Consider the following 22822-nt stretch of genomic DNA (forward strand, 5'->3'; position numbering starts at 1 on the left):
GGTCGCCACATTACCAAAAGGATGTGGATGCTTTGGAGAGGGTGCAGAGGAGGTTCACCAGGATGTTGCCTGGTATGGAGGGCGCTAGCTATGAAGAGAGGTTGAGTAGATTAGGATTATTTACATTAGAAAGACGGAGGTTGAGGGGGGACCTGATTGAGGTCTACAAAATCATGAGAGGTATAGACAGGGTGGATAGCAAGAAGCTTTTTCCCAGAGTGGGGGACTCAATTACTGGGGGTCACAATTTCAAGGTGAGAGAGGAAGAGTTGAAGGGAGATATGCGTGGAAAGTTCTTTACACAGAGGGTGGTGGGTGCCTGGAACGCGTTGCCAGAAGAGGTGGTAGAGGCGGGCATGATAGCGTCAATTAAAATGTATCTAGACAGATACATGAATGGGCAGAGAGCAGAGGGATACAGATCCTTGGAAAATAGGCGACAGGTTTAGATATAGGATCTGGATCGGCCCAGGCTTGGAGGGCCGAAGGGCCTGTCCCTCTGCTATAATTTTCTTTGTTCTTTGTTCTTATTACCTTTTTGAGGTTCTATTCTTCAATTTGCCATCTAACTTCTCAAACACCTTCAGCAGAATCTGTTTCTTAGTTCTGCCTATGTCATTTGTACCAATGTGAACTACAACAACTGGATCCTTCTCCTCCCACTGCAGGTTGTTCTCCAGTCCAGAACAAATGTCCTGAATGCTAACACCATGCAGCTGAAACGACTTCTTGACTTATGGTTGTTTCTGCAGAGAACAGTGTCACAGAACATAGAACTACAGCACAGGAACAGGCCCTTCGGCCAATGATGTTGTGCCCAACGTGGTGCCAAATTAAATTAGTCCCTTCTTCCTGCCCGTGGTCTATATCCCTCCATTCCTTGCATATTAATGTGCTTATCTAATAGTCTTTTAAATGCCTCAATCTGCCTCCACCACTACCACCCCTGGCAGCACATTCCAGACTCTCTGTGTAAAAGCACTTGCCCCTCACATCTCCTTTGAACTTTCCCCCCCTCACCTTAAATGCAGGCCCCCTGGTGTTAAGCATTTCAACTCTGGGAAAAAAAATTCTAATAGTAAACAGTGTCTATGCATCTTGTAATTTTATAGACTTCTATCAAGTCTCCCCTCAGCCTCCGCTGCTCCAGAGAAAACAACCCAAGTTTTTCTAGCCTCTCCTTATAGTTCATACCCTCTAATCCAGGCAGCATCCTGGCAAACCTCTTCTGCATCCTCTCCAAAGCCTCCACATCCTTCCTGTAATGTGGTGACCAGAAATGAATGCAATACTAAGCCTAACCAATGTCTTATAAAAGCTATCCCTTTCACTAGACTGTCCCTTACTACCTCTACATTTCTTTTTGCTCCTCTACTTGAATGGTTTCCTTTACCATAGGTGCTGTGGCTAATTCGCTCATACTGCTCTCCAGGCAAGCAGAAAGAACCTCAAAATTGTTGGAAAATTGTACAGGCTAAGACTCTCGCACTCCTGTCCTCTAGGCCCCCTTAACTGTCTCACTTTAAGTCACATACTTCTGTTCCTGACCACTGACCAAATTAGAACACTTTATCCTAAGAGGTGTCATCATCTCCTGAAACAAATGTAACTTATCCCCTCCCCCAGCCTCAAGAACAATAACTCTGAGCCAAAGTTTCTGCATTTGTCCAAACATGGACAAAAGATCTGAACTCGAGGTGAGGAAAGAGTGATTGCCCTTGACATCAAAGCTGTGTTTGACTGAGTCTGGCATCAAAGAATCCTAGCAAACCCAGAGTCAATGGGAATGAGAGGGAAAGCTGTCAGCTGGATGGAGTTGTACTGAGTACAGAGAGAGATTGTTCCTAATTCCAAGATATTGCTGCAGGAATTTCTCACAGCAGTGTCATAGATCAGTTGTTTAATCAATTACGTCGTAAGATCTGAAATGCTCACTGATAATTACACAGTGCACAGTTCCATTTACAACTGCTCAGATACTGAAGCAGCCCATGTACATGTGCAACAAAGCCTAACAAAATCCAGGTTTGGAAAGATAAGTGCTATTATCATTCTCCCAATAGAGGTGCTAGACAATGACCATCTCCAACTAAAGCAAATCTAAACGCTTCCATATGACATTCAATGGGATTATAACAATATTCAAGAAGCTTGACTTCAAAAAAATACAGTCTGCTTGTTCCGTTCCCAATCCACCACATCAAACATTTATTTCCTCCCTAATAGCGCATAATGGCAGCCGTGTATAACACCTATGAGATGGACTACAGCAGTTCACTTAGATTTATTTGACAGTGGTTCCCAAATCTCCATTACCTAGAACAACAAGTGTAGCAGATGCATGGAAAACATTACCTGTAATTTATGCGCCATCCAGTATTACATTGCTGTTGTTGTTCTTTTTGCTGGATGAAGATCCTGAAACAAGCACCCTCAACTATACCCTACCTCCCCATAGGAGTACCATCAGCTCAAGAACTTTGGGGTTCAAGAAAAGGTTCACTGCTTCTTTCTCAAGGGCAATTAGGGATGAATAACAATTGCTAGCCTTACTAGTGACACAGCCCCCATCCCAGGTATTAATAAAAATTCTTTCAGAGATGTGTCTCTCTGTCACATTAATGATTATGTTATTGTTATCAATATGTTCTGTGCTGCTGTCCCGTTAGTCATATTTTTATTTTCTTAACTGTTGCTTAGGGGGATTTGCTGAGTCCATGTCGCTGTGCTGGATCTGTTCGTTGTACACACCAACCCTGCCTGATAAAGTGGATTAGTGAGAGGGGATCCTGGAGTTGTGAGCTGTGTTACTACAAATACCATGTCATTGCCATCAGTGCCAAGAATCCTCTTCAGGTGCCATTTTTTTTTTACTTTTGCTTTACTCTGTGTTTACTCTTGTGTTTTTCCAATGTTTGCATATGTGCAATTCCTAACAGGGGTCACTGGACAGTGCTTGAGAATTGGAACGCCTGCTGACTTCTCCCTCCTTACCTAGGGATTCTGAGAGCTTCTATCTACTCAGCTGACATCAAATGGGCAAGAAAAAGGTGTTCTTAGGGTTCAAGCCAAGACTAATGTTGAGACAGAGGTGAACATGCGCAACTATTTAGGTCTGTAAAAATATGACAGACTGCTTCATCTGCAAACAGTATCATATTTCATAGAATTGTATTGGCTAATGCGTGTAGAACAAAATCCCAGAAATAGTAAACAAATGAAAAGGATGTCAGGTGAGGAAGGACTGTTGCACTAGGATCGGCACCTTATTGATATGCCTCATTGTAAAAGGCTGCAAGCTTCTTTAACAACAAATTCATGTGTACACTCTTCTGCTGAAGATTAGCCTTCATCAGTGAGGACATTGACTCAATTAGTTCACAGAATCACAGAATTGTTAAATTGTTAAATTCAGCCCCTTGTGTCTGTGCCAGCTTTCTAAAGGAACATTTCACCCATCACCATTCTCCTGCCTTCTCCCTGTAACCCTACGCATTGTTCCTTTTCAGGTATCAATCTAATTTGCTTTTTGAAAACCTCGATTGAACCTGCCCCCATCACAATGTCAGACAGTGTGGAGCTTTGTTATCCCTGACTCCAGCATCGGTAGCTCTTCCTATCTCACAATGTCAGACAGTGTTTTCCAGATGACAACCACTCATTGCATGAAAATGATTCTCCTCATTTTGCATTGCTTCTTTTGCCAATTAGGGTACATCTGTGTCCTATGACTCTTGATCCTTCCACCAGTAAGAATTGTTTCTCTCTAATTACTCTGTCCAGATACCACATTTTAAATACCGAATCATCTGAGCTGTTTAACAGCTACCTACCATCACAAAAACATCCAGCTCATTAAGCTGATTTTCATAAATGAAAAGAACCTCAGGAAGTTAGAACAAAAAATGTTCCCCAGCTTAAAAAGTCAACACCACAATAGTTCAGATTTTGACACAGTCGCTGGCTAAATCACAATTTAGGATGCGGAAATTCCTTTACAATCATAGCCAACATCATCAACACTTAGTGCAGAAGTGAATGCTGTCTAGGCTTAGCTGAACATGGACATGGACTGCTTCAATACCTGAGGAGCCATGAATGATTCCAAACATTTTGCAGTCATTCGTGAATATTCCCACTTCTGACCTTATGATGGGGGGACGGTCATTGATGAAGCAGCTGAAGACGATTTGGCCTAGGGCACTACTCTGAGGAACTCCTGCAGAGATGTTGTGGAGTTGAGATGACTGACCTCCATTTTCTTTGTGCCAGGTATGATTCCAGCCAGCTGAGAGATTTTCCCTACTAGCTATTGACTTTAGTTCTGTTAGGGCTCCTTGATGCTAAGGTCAAATGCGTCTTCAATATCAAAGGCAGTTACTCTACATCATCTCCGGAATCCTTGTTTGTAATGAGGTCAGGAGCACAGTACATATAGATGCTGTGTCTCCCCTAGACTTTGAAGATAGAGATGTGTGTGTAAGGGGTTCTCTCACCTTGTCTTCTCTTCACCTTGCCATCCTGAAACTTGGTTGCTCAGAGAGGAATTTCCCAGAAGTGTTCTCCATAAATTGACTGATTTTTTTTGCACAATGGTCATTTTCAGTACTTGCTGGCCCAACTGGTTCAATTGATCAATCAATCTTTTGATTCCCCATGCCTTTTGGTTTTGTATGTTCATTGGTCGAACCTTATTTTGTTGATTTCCTGGCTTTCACACACTGGGGTCATTGTGACTTTCATGGTGTTGTAAGTAGTGGTAATATTTTACTCCCTCTCCATTTTCATTTTCATTAAAGTCATGGAAAGTCCATATTTTCACCACCCAATTCTTTTACAAAATCCAACTTACTATCTTTGGCCCTTGCTGAAGCCTTCCCTTTCCATCATTTAGTTTCTAATCTTTACACATTCCACATTAAATCACTGATGTTTCCTCACTGCACCTCTCCCCACACCCCCAACCCCCAAAAGCTCTCTATTGCCAAAGCCTCAATCACAGAAAAATTCACCTCCAACTACTTCTTTCATTACCACCATCCTTCTCCTTTTGAACCCCAGGTCCTTCTCTGAAAAAAATGTCCAAATTTCTTGAATGTGCATGTTCAAACTTTGACCTGAGTGGCTCCATTATATCTTTGGAGTTCTAGGATGGAACTGTACCTGACTCAAACATATCAAATTTTCCTCTCTCAAAGTCATCAATATTCCAGGGACATCCTGCAGGACGAAATTCTTTTCTCTATAGAGCTCTGTTTCTTAATGTCCTCCTCATTTCCCCTGGAAACTTCACCTCCAACAGAAATTGGGATGAACACAGATTTCACAATGTCAGAACAACTATTCAGCCACCTCGCAGACCTGTATTATTTTTATTCTCATAAACCCAAACCTCCCCCTTACCCTGGAATCTAGCTCCATTAAGGTAATCTCATCCACTAAAGTCCCCTGGATTCCATTCTTACTAAATGCCTGACTGCTCAGCTTCACTCCCTGGTCTCCACTTAACCGGATGGTAATGGCTCCCTTTCCTCAGGTACAATTCCCTCTCTTAAAATTGATCTTTATTAACCCTACTCAAAAACTCACTGTTTAAAAATTCATTCATGGGATGTGGACATCGCTTGCAAAGCCAGCATTTATTGCCCAACTCTATGCTGCCCTTGAACTAAGTGGCTTGCTATGGCCATTTCAGATCATTACCTGGCTCATCTCATCAACAATCAGTCCATCAGCAAAACGGCAGAGACAGTACTTACTCTTCCAGATCTGCTATGGAATGTATGGATTCATGGACATTGTCAATCCATTTCAGTGGATAATGAAGAGCTAACCGCATTGCTGTGGCTCCGAAGTCAATGTAGGCCAGACCAGGTAAAGATGGAAGATTTCCTTCCTTAAAGGACATTAGTTAATTAGATGAGTTTTCACACCAATCAACAGTGATTACATGGTTGCCAGGTTTTTTTTTACTCTGTACCATCTGCCATGTCCCCGGAACTTTGACCTGGATTACAAGTTCAATGAAATTGCTACTGCACCACTGCCTTGATCTCTCCATCCTTGTAAATTACTAACCACCCTTTACTCTCCAAAGTCCTTAAATATTTTCTCTCCTTATAAACTCCAAATCATCTGCACCCTATGTTCAAATCGCTGCAAGTCATTTTCTGTCCCTGCTGCAACAGTGGACAACTCTCTGAAATACTAAACCAGATATTTGAGAGCCTTTACGTTTTGGCTGACCCTGAAATGAGCTTTCAATTCTATATCCTCTTCATTACAAAGACTGTCAACATCTACCTCCAGACTTTGTCTATCTTCACCACTGCTTATCTTCTGCTGAAAAGCACTTAGGATCATTCTGCACCAGAGGCTTGTTCTAGCTGAGATACTTTGTCACCTTCAAGTTGTTTTGGTGTTCCTTCCGACACCCTTCTTAAATTTCACTTTCTGAATTTAACCTCATTGAAAACTCGGTTGCCGTTATCCTATATCAAGTTTCATTCTCGCCGTTATGCTCATGGACCTACATAAGCTTTGATCAAAATGCAAGTTCTCAGCCTTTTAAAAAATCTTTTCAAATCCCTTTCTCTATAACATCCTTCAGCCCTTAAGCTTCCACAAATTCTCAATTGCTCTGTTTCCCAACCATAGTCCATACCCATTTCCCTTTGCTTTCTTCTTCTGAAATTCCTCTCTTGAACTATTTTCATTTTTACTATCATTGAGAAAACACTTATTTCGCCAGTGTTTTGGTCACTGCTATGAATCTTTCCTGCTTTCTTTCTGTAGTTTCTTTGTCCTTGCATCTCAATTATTTTTACATTACTTGTGCATGTAAACATACAATGTTATTTTTGATTGTGCAGCTGTGATATTACTGTAGTTTTTTGTATAAGCAAACTGTGAACTATGCTGTCAAATATACGGATATTACTCTGCACAAATGATAAAGAGTTAATAAACAGTTTGACCACTTTCTGCTCCATCTCCAGTGGCAGGCAATATCTCTGACGGTGATTGAGAGAGTTCAAATTGCAGCTGCAATTCTCGGCTCCTTGTTCCTCATTGCAAGCATTTCCTGGCTCATCTGGTCAACAATCAGCCCATCAGCAAAGTGGCAGAGGCAGGACTTACTCTTCCAGATCTGCTATGGAATGTACGGATTCATGGACATTGTCTGCATTGGTAGGTCCTCACTACTGAATCTCTGCATAACTAACATGAGTGGAATAGATTGAGTTTGGTGTGAAAGAGAATTGAGTGATGGACATTCATCTTTTGAAGCAAAATCTGAATCTGTTGGGTGTAAGAAGGAAAGCTGAGTGAAATAAAGGAGTCTCAATGAAGTCCCCAGTGAGCATAATTCTGGGGAATGCAGTCTCACTCATAAAGGGCACTAAAAGGCCTCAACAAATGTCTATCAGGATTACCCTTGATAACTTGCTACAATACTTCAAAAGGGCATTGAGAATAAGATATAAAACAGGGTTTGGAGTCACATGTCAGCCTGACTGCACATGGAGTATACCTCTTTTCTGAAGAGCATCTTTAAAATAGTTGGTGTTGTGTTTGTCTGTGTGTGTGTGTGTGTGTGTGTGTGTGTCTGTGTGTGTGTGTGTGTGTGTGTGTGTGTGTGTAGACTACATGATAGTGACAGTTGTAACACAGTTACTGACAAAAGGTTTGTTGAGCACATTTGGGCTCTCCGCAATAAGAGTTTAACTAATTCCATTCACCAGCCATTTCCTGTAACCCTGCAGTTTGTTTCTTTTCGGGTAATTATCAATTCCTTACCCAAGAACGAATCTGTCTCCATCACCTTCTCAGGCAATGCATTCCATATCCTAATCAGTTGCTGCAAAAAAAATAGTTTTCACTCATGTTGCCTTTGCTTCTTTTGCCATTTACATTAAAGCGTTGCCCTCCACAGTCATAGAACGTAGAACATAGAACAGTAGAAGCACAGTACAGGCCCTTTGGCCCATGATGTTATGCCAACTTATTATCCTACTCTAAGATCAATCTACCCTGCATACCCTTCATTTTACTATCATCCATGTGCCTATCCAAGAGTCACTTAAATGTCCCTAATTTATCTGACTCTACTACCACCGTTGGCAGTGCATTCCATGCACCCACCACTCTCTGTGTAGAGAACCTACCTCTGATATCTCCCCTAAATCTTCCTCCAATCACCTTAAAATTATGCCCCCTCGTGATAGCCATTTCCACCCTAGGAAAAAAGTCTCTGGCTAACCACTCTATCTATACCTCTCTATCAAATCATTTCTCATCCTTCTTCACTCCAATGAGAAAAGCCGTGGCTCCCTCAGCCTTTCCTCATACGACCTGCCCTCCAGTCCAGGCAGCATCCTGATAAATCCTTGCACAATTGAGAACAGTTTTACCCTAAATGCCTACATGCCTCATGTTTTTGACTGTATCAAATCTGTAATACTTTTTTTTCTAAACCTTCCCTTTTCCAAGGAGACCAATTGAAATCTTGGGAATTTGTACCACAGGAAATAAGAATGGCAGGCTGTTTGGATCCTCAAGCCCATTTTGCCATTCTAGTTCATGGCTGATCTGCTACCTCAATGCCATTTTTGTGTACTAGCCCTATGTGCTTTGGTATCTATAATGTCTAGAAATCTATTATCTCTGTCTTGAATATTCTCAATGACGAAGCCTCCATAGCACGCTGAGCAAGAGAGTTACAAAAGTTTACCTCCCTTGAGTGAAGCAATTCATCCTCAGTTCTGTTCAAAATGGCCTATCTCCTATTTTGAGACTGTTTCCATTGATTCTACACCCCCAAGCAGGGGTAACATTCTTCCTGCTTCTAATCTGTCAGGCCCTGTTAGAATCTTGTATCTGTCAATGAGGTCACTTCTCATGGTAGAGAATTCAGGCACAGTGTCCCCAATCCTTCCTCATTAGACAATCCTGCCATCCCGGGGATCAATCTGGCGAACCTTTGTAGAACGCCACCTGTGGCAAGTCTATCATTCCTCGGATGAGGAGACCAAAATGCACACAGTACTTGAGGTGAGGTCTCACCAGGGCTTTATATAATTCCAGCAAGACATATTTACCCCTGTATTTAAATCTTCTTGCAATAAAGGCCAACATATCATTTGCCTTTCTAAATGCATCCTGTATCTGCCTGGTAGTTTTCAGTGGCTCATGCTCAGAGAAATGTGATGAGGTGTGGCATATATTTATTTACACATTCCTGGGATTCTTTTTATTAGTTCGTGGGATGTGGACATCACTGGCCAGGCCAGTATTTACTGCCAATCCCTAATTGCCCAGAAGCCATTTGAGAGTCAACCACATTACTGTGTGTCTGGAGTCACATGTAGGCCAACCTGGGTAAATCTGGCAGATTTCCTCCCCTGAAGGACATCAGTGAACCAGATGCCTTGGCATAGCAAGTGGTCTCCAGTGCTATCACATCCCTCGTATAACATGGATTTCAGAACTGCACACAATGCTCTAGTTGTAGCCAGCAAATGTTTTATGCAGTTCCAGTACAACCACCCTGCTATTAAACTCAATCCTTGGCTAATAAAGGCAAGCATCTCATATGCCTTCTTAACTGGTTTATCCACCTGCTCTAATACTCTAAGGTACCAATGCACACTAAGTGATATCACATCCCTCTGATCTTTGATGCTTCAGAGGGTCCTCTGTTCACATTTATCCATATTGAATTTGATTTGCCACTAATTCCATCTGAGGTCAGCCTGAGCTGTGACAGCAACAGCAGTAGAATGAAGGAGGGTGAACATGGGGATGAACAGCAATAGCTTGGAGCTGAATCTAGGGTTGCAGCTCCAGAGGTGACAGCATGACTCAAAAAGTGACATGGGCTTGGCTGCTCAAGTAGCAGGTTTGCAGACTGGTTGAATAGTGTCTGGAGAGAGATAAAATACTTATTTTTGTGGTTGTAGTCTGCTAGGAATAGAGAATGGGAGCAAGAGGCCTGAGTTTGGTAAACAGTATTGAGTTCCTGAATTATTACCTATGGTTGATAAGGTTGATTTAGTTGATAAGGTCCACAATGGCAGGAGAACTCAGCCCCATGGAATATTCCTCCCACAGTATGTGGGAAATCAAGGAAACTTCCAGTCTCCATGGTAAGTACATATGCAGAAAGTGTGTTCAGCTACAGGTCCTGATTTTCCACACGAGGCGCCTGGATGGACTCACTTGGAGCATCCACAAGATTGAGAATGTCGTGTTAAGCACGTTTAGTGAGCTGGGCATACCACCAGTAAAGGCTACACAGAGAGAAGAGTTGGATGACCACCAAGAAGTTTGAGTAAGCGTGGTCAGACAGTGCAGGAGTCCCCTGTGGTCATTCCCCTCTCAACAAATATAACATTTTGGATACTGTTGGGGAGGGACGGGGAAATGGCCTCTCAGAGGAAAGCAGCAGCAGCAGCCAGATCAGTGTCACTATGACTGGAACTGTTGTACAGCGGGAAGAATCAAAGTGTAAGCCAGTAGTAGTGATGGGAACTCTATAATCAAGGGCATAGAAATGCATTTCCGTGGTGGTGAGCTGCATTCTTGAACTGCTGCAGTCCACCTGCTGTGGGTTGACATACGATGCCATTAAGGAGGGAATTCCAGGATTTTGATGAAGCAACAAAAAGGAATGGCATTATGTTCCAAGTCCAAGCCTAGATATTGTTTCTCTTGCTGAGATGTCCAGGACATTAGTTAGGCCACTTTTGGAATACTGATTTCATTTCTGGTCTCCCTGCTGTAGAACGAATGTCGTTCAGAAAAGGTTTACAAGGATGTTGCCAGGGCTGGAGAGTTTGAGCTATAGGGAGAGGTTGATTAGGCTGGGACAATTTTCCCTAGAGCGTCAGATGATGAGGGGTGACCTTATAGAAATTTATAAAATCATGAGGGGCATAGATAGGGTGAATAAAACAAGGTCTTTTCCCAAGGTAGCAGAGTCTAAATCTAGAGGCATAAGTTTAAAGAAGGAGGGGAAAGATTTAAAGGGATCTAAGGAGCAACTTTTTCACACAAAAGGTGGTGCATGTATGGAATGAGCTGCCAGAGGAAGTGGTGGAAGCTGGTACATTTACAACATTTAAAAGGCATCTCGATGGGTATATAAATTGAAGGGTTTAGAGGATATGGGCCAAATGCTGGCAAATGGGACTGGATTAATTTAGGATATCTGGTTGGCATGGACATGTTGGACCAAAGGATCTGTTTCCATGCTGTACAGCTCTATAACTCCATGTCCTGGAGCTAAAATGACTGACGTCTGACAACCATGACCATCTTCCTCTTTGCCAGATATGACTCCACAACCACCAGAGAGTTTGTCCCCTGATACCCATTGGTGCCAGTTTTGCTAAGACCCCTTGATGCCACACTCGTTCGAATGCAGCCTTGATATCAAGGGCTATCACTCTTGTCTCACCTCTGGAATTCATCTCTTTTATCCGTGTTTGAACTGAGGCTGTAATGAGATCAGGAGCTGAGTGGTCCTGTCGAAACCCAAACTGGGTGTCTCTGAGCAGGTGCTGCTTGATAGTACTATTCAGGATACCTTTTGACACTTTACTGATGGTGGAGAGTAGATTGATGGGGTGGTAATGGGCTGGGTTGGATTTGTCCTGCTTTTTATGTAAGGGACCATACCTGGGAAATTTTCCACTTTTGAAACTGTATTGGAGAGCTTGGCTAGGGGACCGCTAAATTAGAATAATAGAATTCCTACAGTGTGGAAATAGGCCTTTTGGGCCATCAAGTCCACACTGCCCCTCCAAAGAGCATTCACCCAGACACACTCCCCTACACTATCCCATAATCTTGCATTTCCCATAGCTACTCCACCTTAACTTACACACCCCTGGACACAATTGGCAATTTAGTGTGGCCAATCCATCTAACCTGCACATGTTTGGACTGTGGGAAGAAACTGGAGCACCCAGAGGAAACCAGGCACAGGAGAATGTGCAGACTCCACACAGGCAGTCGCCTGAGGCTGGAATTGAACCTGGTTATCTCGCGCTAAGAGCAGCAACGCTATCGTGCGTCCTGGTCTTTTTTTTTGAAAATATTCTTCCTTTTTTTTACTGCAATGTTTTCCAAGGCACAGGGCTCTCTCTTGGTGTAAACCCATTCCAGAGTGCCATGTTCTTCACAAAGAAAAGAGAGGTCTCCCTGAGACTTCCACCAGTTTCTCCAGAATTGTTTGCCTTACTGTGCTGGGCACCGCGAGGCGCCCATCTCCACCACCCCAGATTCAAGGATTTGAACCGGACACCCTTTGAATCAACTGACAGCAACAGAGGCCATTGCCCATCCCTTCAGAATGGCACTTGCCTATCTCTTAGGACTGACTGACCCATGTTCAACTGCTGTTCACATGGAACCCTTCTCCACTTCGGCCTTCAAAGTTCTTGTTTGAATATTTGCTACTACAACCAAGATCTGCACCTGCATGCAGCTCCGCCCATACATGTGTCTAGGCTTCTGTGCTCACGACAGCGGCCCTCATACTCGTTACAGCATAGCCACTGTGGGCTCTGCATAGCCAGTGACGGCTGTGTATGGACTTGATGCTCTGGTGCCATCCATTTTCAGGCCTCATTGATTTGGCAGATCAGCTGTTATAAACTTCTTAGCAGATTCCGACTTCCCATGGCCTGCTGTCTATATCAACCAACACCTTTTGTGGGGTCTGATGAGCGTCAGCATCGGGCGCCTTAACCCAGTGTTTGGTTCATCCCACAGGGCCAGTTCTGCTTACCAAAAGTGGCCCACTAGGCATTCACATTCCATGCTTGGCTCAAAGCCAGCAAGTTGGGCTTCTTACCCATTTAAAGTTTGAGAGTAGGTTGAGATTGGTTTGGCCACATGACCTCTAACCATTCGGTTTACTGGGTAAAACTGCTTGGCGGACAACTACCAGCTATCCTGACGGAAACTTTGGAGGGAACCAGCTACTAGGTGGTTCGATTAGTCTTTCGCCCCTATACCAGAGTAGGCTGACGGATTTGCATGTTAAGATTGCTACGGACTCCCGCCCGCATTTCCTCTGGTTTCAGATTCTGTGTCCCTGCATAGTTCACAATCTTTCGGGTCCTGGTATCTGTAATGCTGGGGACTACTGGTTGAGGCTGAGCTGAATCTTCTACTTGGCACTTCTGGCTGAAGATTGCTGTGAATGCTTCAGCCTTATCTTTTGCATTGATGTACTGGGCTATTCCATCATTTGAGGATGGGAATATTTGTGTGCCTTCTTCTCCAGTGGGTTTTTAAGTTATTCACCACCATTCACGACTGGCTGTGGCGGGATTGAAGAGCTTAGATCTGATCTGTTGGTTGTGGGATCACTTAGCTGTGTCTATTACATAGAACATAGAACATAGAACATTACAGCACAGTACAGGCCCTTCGGCCCTCGATGTTGCGCCGACCTGTGAAACCAATCTGAAGCCCATCTAACCTAACCTATTCCATTATCATCCATATGTTTATCCAATTACTTGCTGCTTATGCTGTTTGGCATGCGAGTATTCCTGTTTGGTACTTCACTGGGTTGACCTCATTTTCAGGTATGCCTGGTGCTGCTCCTGGCATGTCCCCCTGAACTGTCCATTGAACCAAACTAGATGGTAATGGTTGAGTGGGGGATATGCCAGGTCATGAGGTTACAGATTGTGCTGGAGAACAATTCTGCTGCTGTTCTTGGCCCACAGTGATGCCCAGTCTTGAGTTCTAGATCTGTTTAAAATCTGTCCTATTTAGTGTGGTGATAGTGTCACAGAACACGAATGAATGACATAGGCAAAAGAGAGATGACGTACTGCAAAGAGAATTCAGGGAGTTAGAATTAGAATTAGAATTAGGTTTTATTGTCATGTGTACTCAAGTACAGGAGTGTAGTGAAAAGCTAGTAATGTTGTCATTCATAGTGCCAACATAGGTACAAGGTACCTAGGTACAAAATCATATGTACAAAGTGACCGTCAAAAGTGCATTTATTTTAATGCGAGGAATATGACAGGTAAAGCAGATGAACTTAGAGTCTGGAGTAACATATATAACTGTGATGTTGTAGCTATGACAGAGACTAGGTTGAAAGAGGGACAAGTCTGGCAGCTTAACATCCCAGAATTTAGATGTTTCAGGCAAGTTAGGAATGTAAAAGAGGTGGGAGAGTTGCATTATTGATAAAGGAGAATATCAGAGCTGTACAGAAGGAGGACACCTTGGAGGGCTCATCCAGTGAAGCCATATGGACAGGGCTCGGGGTTGGAAAGGTGCAGTCACTTTGATGGGATTGTACTACAGGGCTCCCACAGCCAGCAAGTGATAGAGGAACAGATATATGGACAGATTACGGAAAAATGTGAAAACAACAGGGTTGTTGTGGTAGGTGATTTTAACTTCCCCTTATTGACTGGGATTCCCTTAGTGTTTAGGGGCTTGTTTTGGGGGAGAGTTTGTTAGGTGTGTCCAGGACAGTATTTTAAAACAATATGTAAATAGTCCAACTAAAGAAGAGGCCATACGAGATCTAGTATTAGGCAATTAGCCCGGCCAGGTGATTGAAGTTTCAGAGGGGGAGTATTTGGGGAAGAATGACCGTAATTCCCCAAGTTTTAAGTTACTTATGAATAGGGATAAGAGTAGTCCTCACGTGGAAGTTCTAAATTGAGCGCAGGCTAACTATTATAATATTAGGCAGGAGCTGGGGAATGTAGACTGGGTCAGCTGTTTGACGGTAAATTCACATCTGGCATGTGAGAATCTTTTAAAGGCCAGTTTGGTTAGACAGTGTGTCCTTGTGTAAATGAAGGATAAGGATGCAAGATTTGTGAACCTTGGATGACAAGAGAAATTGAGAGCTTAGTCAAAAAGAAAATGAGGCATACATAAGATTTAGGAAACTAAAGACAGGCAGAGCCCTCAAAGAGTACAAAGATCGCAGGAAGGTTCCTCAGAGTAGTGTCCTAGGCCCAACCATCTTCAGCTGGTTCATCAATGACCATCCCTCCATCATAAGGTCAGAAGTAATATTTGTCGATGATTGATTATGCAATGTTCATCAACATCCTCAACTCCTCAGATACTGAAACAGCCCATGTTCAAATGCAACAAGATCTGGACAATATCCAGGCTTGGGTTGACAACTGGCAAGTAACATTCATGCCACACAAATGCCAGGCAATGTCCATCACCAATGAGAGACAGTTTAACCACCAGCCCTCGACATTCAATGGTTTTACCCCACTATCAACATCCTGGGGTTATCATTGACCAGAAACTCAATGGACTCATCACATAAATACAGTGGCTACAAGAGCAGGTCAGAGGCTACGAATACTGTGGCAAGTAACTCATCCCTCAGCGACCCCCACATCCCACAAATGAATTTAAAAAAATGAACTCAAACAATGAATTAGGAGGCCTGAAAGGGGCCATGAAATGTCTTTGGCAAACAGGATTAAGGAAAATGCCAGATTGTTTTATAAATGTAAGGAGCAAGAGGGTAGCTAGGGAAAGGGTAGCTCCACTCAAGCACAAAGGAAGGAATTTATGCATGGAGACAGAGAAAGTGGATGAGGTCCTTCATGAATACTTTGCATTAGTATTCACAAAAGAGAAGGACACAATGGATGGTGGGTCTTGGGAGGGGTATGTTGCTGTTTCAAGGCATGTCAATATCAAAAAGTAGGTTTTGGGTGTTTTAAAAAGCATTAAGGTAGACATGGCCCCAGAGCCTAATGGAATCTATACCAAAATGCTGGGGGAGGCTGGTAAGGAAATTGCTGGGACCTTCTATGAAATTTTTGTAGCCTGTTTCATCACAGGAGAGGTCCCAGAGGACTGGAGAATAGACAGCTTTGTTCCTTTGTTTAAAAAAGGCAACAGGGATACTCCAGGAAACTATAGGCTGGTGAGCCTTACATCACTGACAGGAAGATTATTGGAGAAGATTTACTCTTATTTGGAAAAATATGGACTTATTTGCGACAGGCTGCATGGATTTGTATGGGGAATGTCATGTCTCACAAATCTTGATTGAGTTTTTGGACGAAGTGACAAAGACGATTGATGAGGGGAGGGCGGTAGATGTCGTCCATATGAATTTGAGAGAGGCCTTTGACACAGTCCCTCATGGCAGGTTAATACAAAAAGTGAACTCACATGAGACCTGTGGTGAGCTGGTAAGATGGATACAGAACTGGCTTAGCCATGGAAGACAGAGTAGCAGTGGAAAGTTATTTTTCTGACTGGAGATCTGTGACCAGTGGTGTTGCCCAGGACCAGTGCTGGGATACCAGTTGTTTGTAATATGTAAAAATGATTTGCAGGAGAATGTAGCTGGCCTGATTAGCATGTTTATGGATGACACAAAGATTGTGAGGAGAGTTGCCAGGGGATTCAGCAGGATATAGATAGACTGGAGACTTGGGTGGAGAAATTGCAGATAAAGTTGAATCTAGACAAACGTGAGGTGATGCATTTTTTGAGATCTAATGCAGGAGGAAAGTGTACAGTAAATGGCAGAACCCTTAGAAACATTAACATGCAGATGGATCTAGGGGTACAGGTCCACAGTTCCCTGAAAGTGGCCACACAAATGGATAAGGTAGTGTAGAAGTTTATGGCATGCTTGCCGTCATCGGTTGGGGCATAAAGTATAAAAATTGGCAAACGTTCTGAGGAAGGTCACCGGACCCGAAACGTTAACTCTATTTTCTCCTCCACAGATGCTACAAGACCTGCTGAGCTTTTCCAGCAACTTTGTTTTTGTTGTTGATAAAAATTGGCAAGTCATATAATGCAGCTGTATAGAACTTTAGTTCGGCCACATTTGGAATACGATGTACAGTTCTGGTTGCCACACTACCAGAAGGATGTGAAGGTATAGGAGAGGGTGCAGAAAACGTTTACCAGGATGTGGGGGTTGGCGATGGCCTAGTGGTATTATCGCTAGACTATTAATCCAGAAACCCAGCTGATGTTCTGGGGACGTGGGTTCGAATCCCACCACGCCAAATAGTGGAATTTGAATTCAATAAAATATCTGAAATTAAGAATCTACTGATCACCTTGAAATCATTGCCGATCGTTGGAAAAATCCATCTGGTTCACTAATGCCCTTCAGGGGAGGAAATCTGCTACCCTCACCTGGTCTGGCCTACATGTGACCTCCAGACCCACAACAATGTGGTTGACTCTCAACTGCCCTCTGAAATGGTCTAACAAGCCAGTCAGTTGTACCAAATCGCTACTGGACAGATCACCTGGCATCGACCTAAACACCGGAAAAGACGATGGCAGAAATAACCCTGTCGACCCTGCAAAGTCCTCCGCGCTAAATATGGGGGTTAGTGCCAAAATTGGGAGAGCTGTCCCACTGACTAGTCAAGCAACAGCCTGACATAGTCAAATTCACAGAATCATACCTCACAGACAATGTCCCAGACACCATCATCAGCCCTCGACATGTCCTGTCCCACCAGCAGGACACACCCAGCAGAGGGGGTGGCACAGTGGTTTACAGTCGGGAGGGAGCTGCTCTAGGAGTCCTCAACATTGACTCCAGCCCCCATGAAGTCTCATGGCTACAAGTTAAACATGGGCAAGGAAACCTCCTGCTGATTACCACATACCCTCTTCCCTCAGCAGATGAATCGGTACTCCTCCATGTTGAACAACACTTAGAGGAAGCACTGAGGATGGCAAGGGCACAAAATGTGGTGGGGGATTTCAATGTCCACCAACAAGAGTGGCTCAGCAGCAGTACTACTGATTGAGCTGATCTGGTCTTTAAGGACATAGCTGCTAGCCGTCAGTGGTGGGCACAATTCCAGACTGGTGTACCACAAGGATCAGTTCTGGGTCCTCTTCTATTTGTGATTTTTGTAAATGATTTGGATGTAGGAGTGGAAGGGTGGATTAGTAAGTTCACGGATGATACGAAGGTGGGTCGAGTTGTGGATAGTGCGGAGGGCTTTTCTAGGTTACAAAGGGACATTGATAGGATGCAGAGCTGGGCTGAGAAGTGGCAGATGGAGTTTAACCCTGAAAAGTGTGAGGTGATTCATTTTGGAAGGACAAACTTGAAAGCAGAGTACAGGGTTAACGGAAAGATTCTTGGCAGTGTGGAGGAGCAGAGGGATTTTGGGGTTCATGTCCACAGTTCCCTGAAAGCTTCCACCCAGGTGGATAGAGTTGTTAAGAAGGCGTATGGTTATTTAGCTTTCATTAATAGAGGGATTGAGTTCAAGAGCCGTGAAGTTATGCTACAGGTATACAGAAGCCTGGATCAGCCACAGCTGGAGTATTGTGTCCAGTTCTGGTTGCCTCATTACGAGAAAGATGTGGAAGTGTTGGAGAAGGTGCAGAGGAGATTTACCAGGATATTGCCTGGAATGGAGGGAAGGTCTTATGAGGAAAGGTTGAGAGAGCTAGGGTTTTTCTCTTTAGAATGACGAAGGATGAGAGGTGACTTGATAGAGGTGTACAAAATGATCAGAGTAATAGATAGAGTGGACAGCCAGAGATTTTTTCCTAGGGTGGAGGTAGCTATTATGAGGGGGCATAGTTTTAAAGTGAGTGGAGGTAGATACAGGGGAGACGTCAGAGGTAGGTTCTTTACTCAGAGAGTGGTAGGGGTGTGGAATGCATTGCCAGAGAGGGTAGTGGAGTCGGCCTCATTAGGGGCATTTAAGCGGCTATTAGATAGGCATATGGATGATAGTATAAGGTAGGGGTGGAGGTTAGATAGACCTTAGGATTAGGGTAAAAGTTCGGCGCAACATTGTGGGCCGAAGGGCCTGTACTGTGCTGTACTGTTCTATGTTCTATGTTCTAAAAGCATAGCGGTTCTTAAAACTAGCAAATCAGCCACTGCTAGCTTTAAAGGCAGGCACATCTTCAGGATTTTCAGCTTTTTTTGTTAGATCTTCGCAAATTGATAAGGCTTTCTCTTTTATGGTGAGAAATGTAATTCCCAGATCATTTTTTCGCTTGATCTTCTATCCACAGACTTAGAAGCTGGTCCATCTCCTCAAGTTCTTTTGTTTGTGACCTCACAGATTTGCTCGCACTCAGATTTGTTCCAGCAATACAGCTTGCTTTAATCTTTTCTACATTGTCTCTAATTGTGCGTAAGGTCGACTCCTTTATTCCTGTTACACAAACTATATCAAATGTTCTCTCATTACACTCAAAATGCTTTATAACATCTAGCTTCTCTTCCAGTGTTATAACCTTTCTTTTACATTCACCACCTGCAATTTTATCACCAGGACGCTTCTTGCTAACATTCTTGTCACTTTGTCCTCGCATTTTTGTGGGTAAAACGGTTCAATTTGCCAAAAGAAAATTAAAATCACAGAGTACTATATCCCTCACAGAAAGTGCTTCACAACAAATTCTGCAAAATGATCACATGATGCCAGCGCAGAGACTCTTTCAGCACAAACATTGCACATGCTCAGGAGAAAGCCTGCGAAACAATCATGTGATGTAAGTGTTACTCTTCTGCGCACCGATGGAATCGTGTTATAATGAACACAAGTTCCCATTTTAGAAATAGCAATCCCTATTCATCAGTCATGTTATAGCTAATTCACATTGCCAGAACATGCATTATAGCAAAACTCACTATATATATGCATTAGCTAATTTGCAGATGACATAAAGTTGTGGATAGTAAGGAAAGTTGTCATAGGATACAGTAGAATATGGACCAGTTGGAAAGTTGGGCAGAGAAATAGCAGCTGGAGTTTATTCCAGACAAGTGTGAGGTGATGCATTTTGGGGTTCAAATGCAAGAGGAAAGTATACAATAAATGGCAGGACCCTTGGGTGTAGTAATAATCTCGGGTAATCCAGAGACTCAGGTAATGTTCTGGGGACTTGGTTTCAAATCCTGCCACGGCAGATGGTGGAATTTGAATTCAATAATAATCTGGAAATAAGAGTCTGATGATGATAATGAAACCGTTGCCAAATGTCATGGAAAAAGCCACCTCTCTCACTAATTTCCATTAGGGAAGAAAATCTGCCATCCTTACTTAGTCGGACCTACATTTGACTCCATTCCCACAGCCACGTGGCTGCATCTTAACTGCCCTCTGGACAATTAGGGATGGGCAATAAATGCTGGTCCAGTCCCCAGTGATGCCCACATCAATGAAAGAATATGAGAAAAAAAGATATACAGAGGGATCCTTGGGTGCAGGTCCTTAGTTCCCTGAAAGTGGCAACACAAGTCATAAGATGGTAAAGAAGGCATACAGCATGCTTGCTTTCATTGGTTAGGGCATTGAGCATAAAAGTTGGCAAGTCATGTTGCAACTGTGTAAAATTTTAGTTCAGCCACGTCTGAATAATGTGTGCAGTTCTTCCTAGGAAGGAATTGGAGGCTTTGGAGAGGGTGCAAAAGAGGTTTACCAGGATGTTGCCTGGATTGGGAGTGTATTAGTATAAGGAGACGTTGGACAAACTTGGATTGTTTTCATTGAGTGTCAGTGGCGAGGAGGTGACCTAATAGAAGTATATAAAATAACGAGAGGCATTGATAGGGTGGATAGTTGGAGACTTTTTCCCAGGGTGAAAATGTCAAATACTAAGGGGCAGAGGTTTAAGGTGAGAGAGGAAAAGTTTAAAAGCAGGTTTTTTACACAGAGGTTGGTAGGTGCCTGGATCGTGCCAGGGTGGTAGAAGTAGATATGGTAGCAATGTTGAAGAGGGATTGACACATGGACACATTGACACATGAAAAGCAAGAGGGTAGCCAGGGAAAGGATTGGCTTACTCAAGGTCAAAGGAGGGAATCTATGTGTGGAGACAGAACAGGTAGGTGAGGTCCGAAATGATTACTTTGTGTCAGTATTCACCATAGAGAAGGAATTGGTGGAGGATAATCTCAGGGAAGGGAGTGTCAAATTTGTAAGTCAAGTTGCTATTAAAAAGGAAGAAGTGTGTTATGCCTTAAAAAGTATTCAGGTAGTTAAGTCCCTGGGTCCTGGTGGGATCTATCCCAGAATATTGAGGGAGGCAAGAAAACAAATTGCTGGTGCATTGAAAGACATCTTTGTAACCTCTTTGGCCATAGGTGAGGTACCAGAAGACTGGAGAATAGCCAATGTTGTCCCATTGTTTAAGAAAGGTAGCAGGGATAATCCAGGAAATTACAGACCTGTGAGCCTCATATCAGTGGTAGGGGAGGCAATGGCCTAGTGATATTATCGCTGGATTGTTAATCCAGAGACCTGGATAATGTTCTGGGGACCCGGGTTCAAATCCCACCACGGCAGATGGTGGAATTTGAATTCAATAAAATATCTGGAATTAAGAATCTAATGATGACCCTGAATCCATTGTCGATTGTCGGGAAAAACCCATCTGGTTCACTAATATCCTTTAGGGAGGAAAACTGTCACCCTCACCTGTCTGGCCTACCTGTGACTCCAGACCCACAGCAATTGGGTTGACTCTTAACTGCCCTCTGGGCAATTAGGGATGGGCAATTAATACTGTCTAGCCGGTGACGTCCTCGTCCTGTTAATGAATAAAAGGGAAATTATTGGAAAAGATTCTCGGGGACAAGATGCATACGCGTTTAGAAACAAATGGATTTATTAGCGATAGCATGGTTTTGTGCAGGATAGGTCGTGCCTCACTAACTTGATTGTGTTTTTCGAGGAGGCGACAAAGATGATTGATGAGGGAAATGTGGTTGATGTTTTCTACATGGATTTCACGAAAGCCTTTGACAAGGTCCCTCATGGCAGACTAGTACAAAAGGTGAAGTCACATGACATCAGGGGTGAGCTGGCAAGATGGATACAGAACTCGCTTAGTCATAGGAAATAGAGGGTAGCATTGGAAGATGGCCTTAAGGCCCTCCGCTTCTTCCTGTCCCGCAGGCCCGACCAGTCCCCCTCCACTGATACCCTCATCCGCTTAGCCGAACTCGTCCTTACACTCAACAACTTCTCTTTCAATTCCTCCCACTTCCTACAGACAAAGGGGGTAGCCATGGGTACCCGCATGGGCCCAAGCTACGCCTGCCTCTTTGTAGGTTACGTGGAACAATCCCTCTTCCGTACCTACACCGGCCCTAAACCCCACCTCTTCCTCCGTTACATTGATGACTGTATCGGCGCCGCCTCGTGCTCCCACGAGGAGCTCGATCAGTTCATCCACTTCACTAACACCTTCCACCCCAACCTTAAGTTTACCTGGACCTCTCTGTCTCCATATCGGGCAACCACCTAGAAACCGATATTCATTTCAAGCCCACCGACTCCCACAGCTACCTAGAATACTCCTCCTCCCACCAACTTTCCTGCAAAAATGCTATCCCCTATTCCCAATTCCTTCGCCTCCGCCGCATCTGCTCCCAGGATGAGGCATTCCACTCCCGCACATCTCAGTTGTCCTCATTTTTCAAGGACCGTAACTTCCCGACCTCGGTGGTCGAGAACGCCCTCAACCGTGTCTCCCACATCTCCCGCACCTCATCCCTCACACCCCGTCCACACAATAAGAACCAAAAAAGAATCCCCCTCGTCCTCACGTACCACCCCACCAACCTCCGGATCCAACGCATCATCCTCCGACACTTCCGCCATCTGCAATCCGACCCCACCACCAAAGACATCTTTCCCTCCCCACCTTTATCTGCTTTCCGGAGGGACAACTCTCTCCGTGACTCCCTTGTCCGCTCCACACTCCCCTCCAGCTCCACCACACCCGGCACTTTTCCCTGCAACCGCAGGAAGTGCTACACCTGCCCCCATAC

The 22822-nt window shown here is 43.8% G+C and overlaps 1 protein-coding gene across 1 annotated transcript in view; it reads left to right on the plus strand.

Annotated features, from left to right (window-relative positions):
* The window catches only part of LOC109915179 (E3 ubiquitin-protein ligase MARCHF4-like), a 93499-nt gene that overhangs the window by 30480 nt on the left and 40197 nt on the right, over positions 1–22822 (plus strand). Inside the window, exons 3-4 of the mRNA XM_048599382.1 lie at positions 2701–2856; positions 6999–7191. Coding sequence (XP_048455339.1) covers positions 2701–2856; positions 6999–7191 — 349 coding nt within the window. The remainder of the gene's footprint in view (positions 1–2700; positions 2857–6998; positions 7192–22822) is intronic.

The sequence above is a fragment of the Rhincodon typus genome, chromosome 7, assembly GCF_021869965.1.
Source record: "Rhincodon typus isolate 14 chromosome 7, sRhiTyp1.1, whole genome shotgun sequence".
In the NCBI taxonomy this organism is placed as follows: Eukaryota; Metazoa; Chordata; class Chondrichthyes; order Orectolobiformes; family Rhincodontidae; genus Rhincodon; species Rhincodon typus.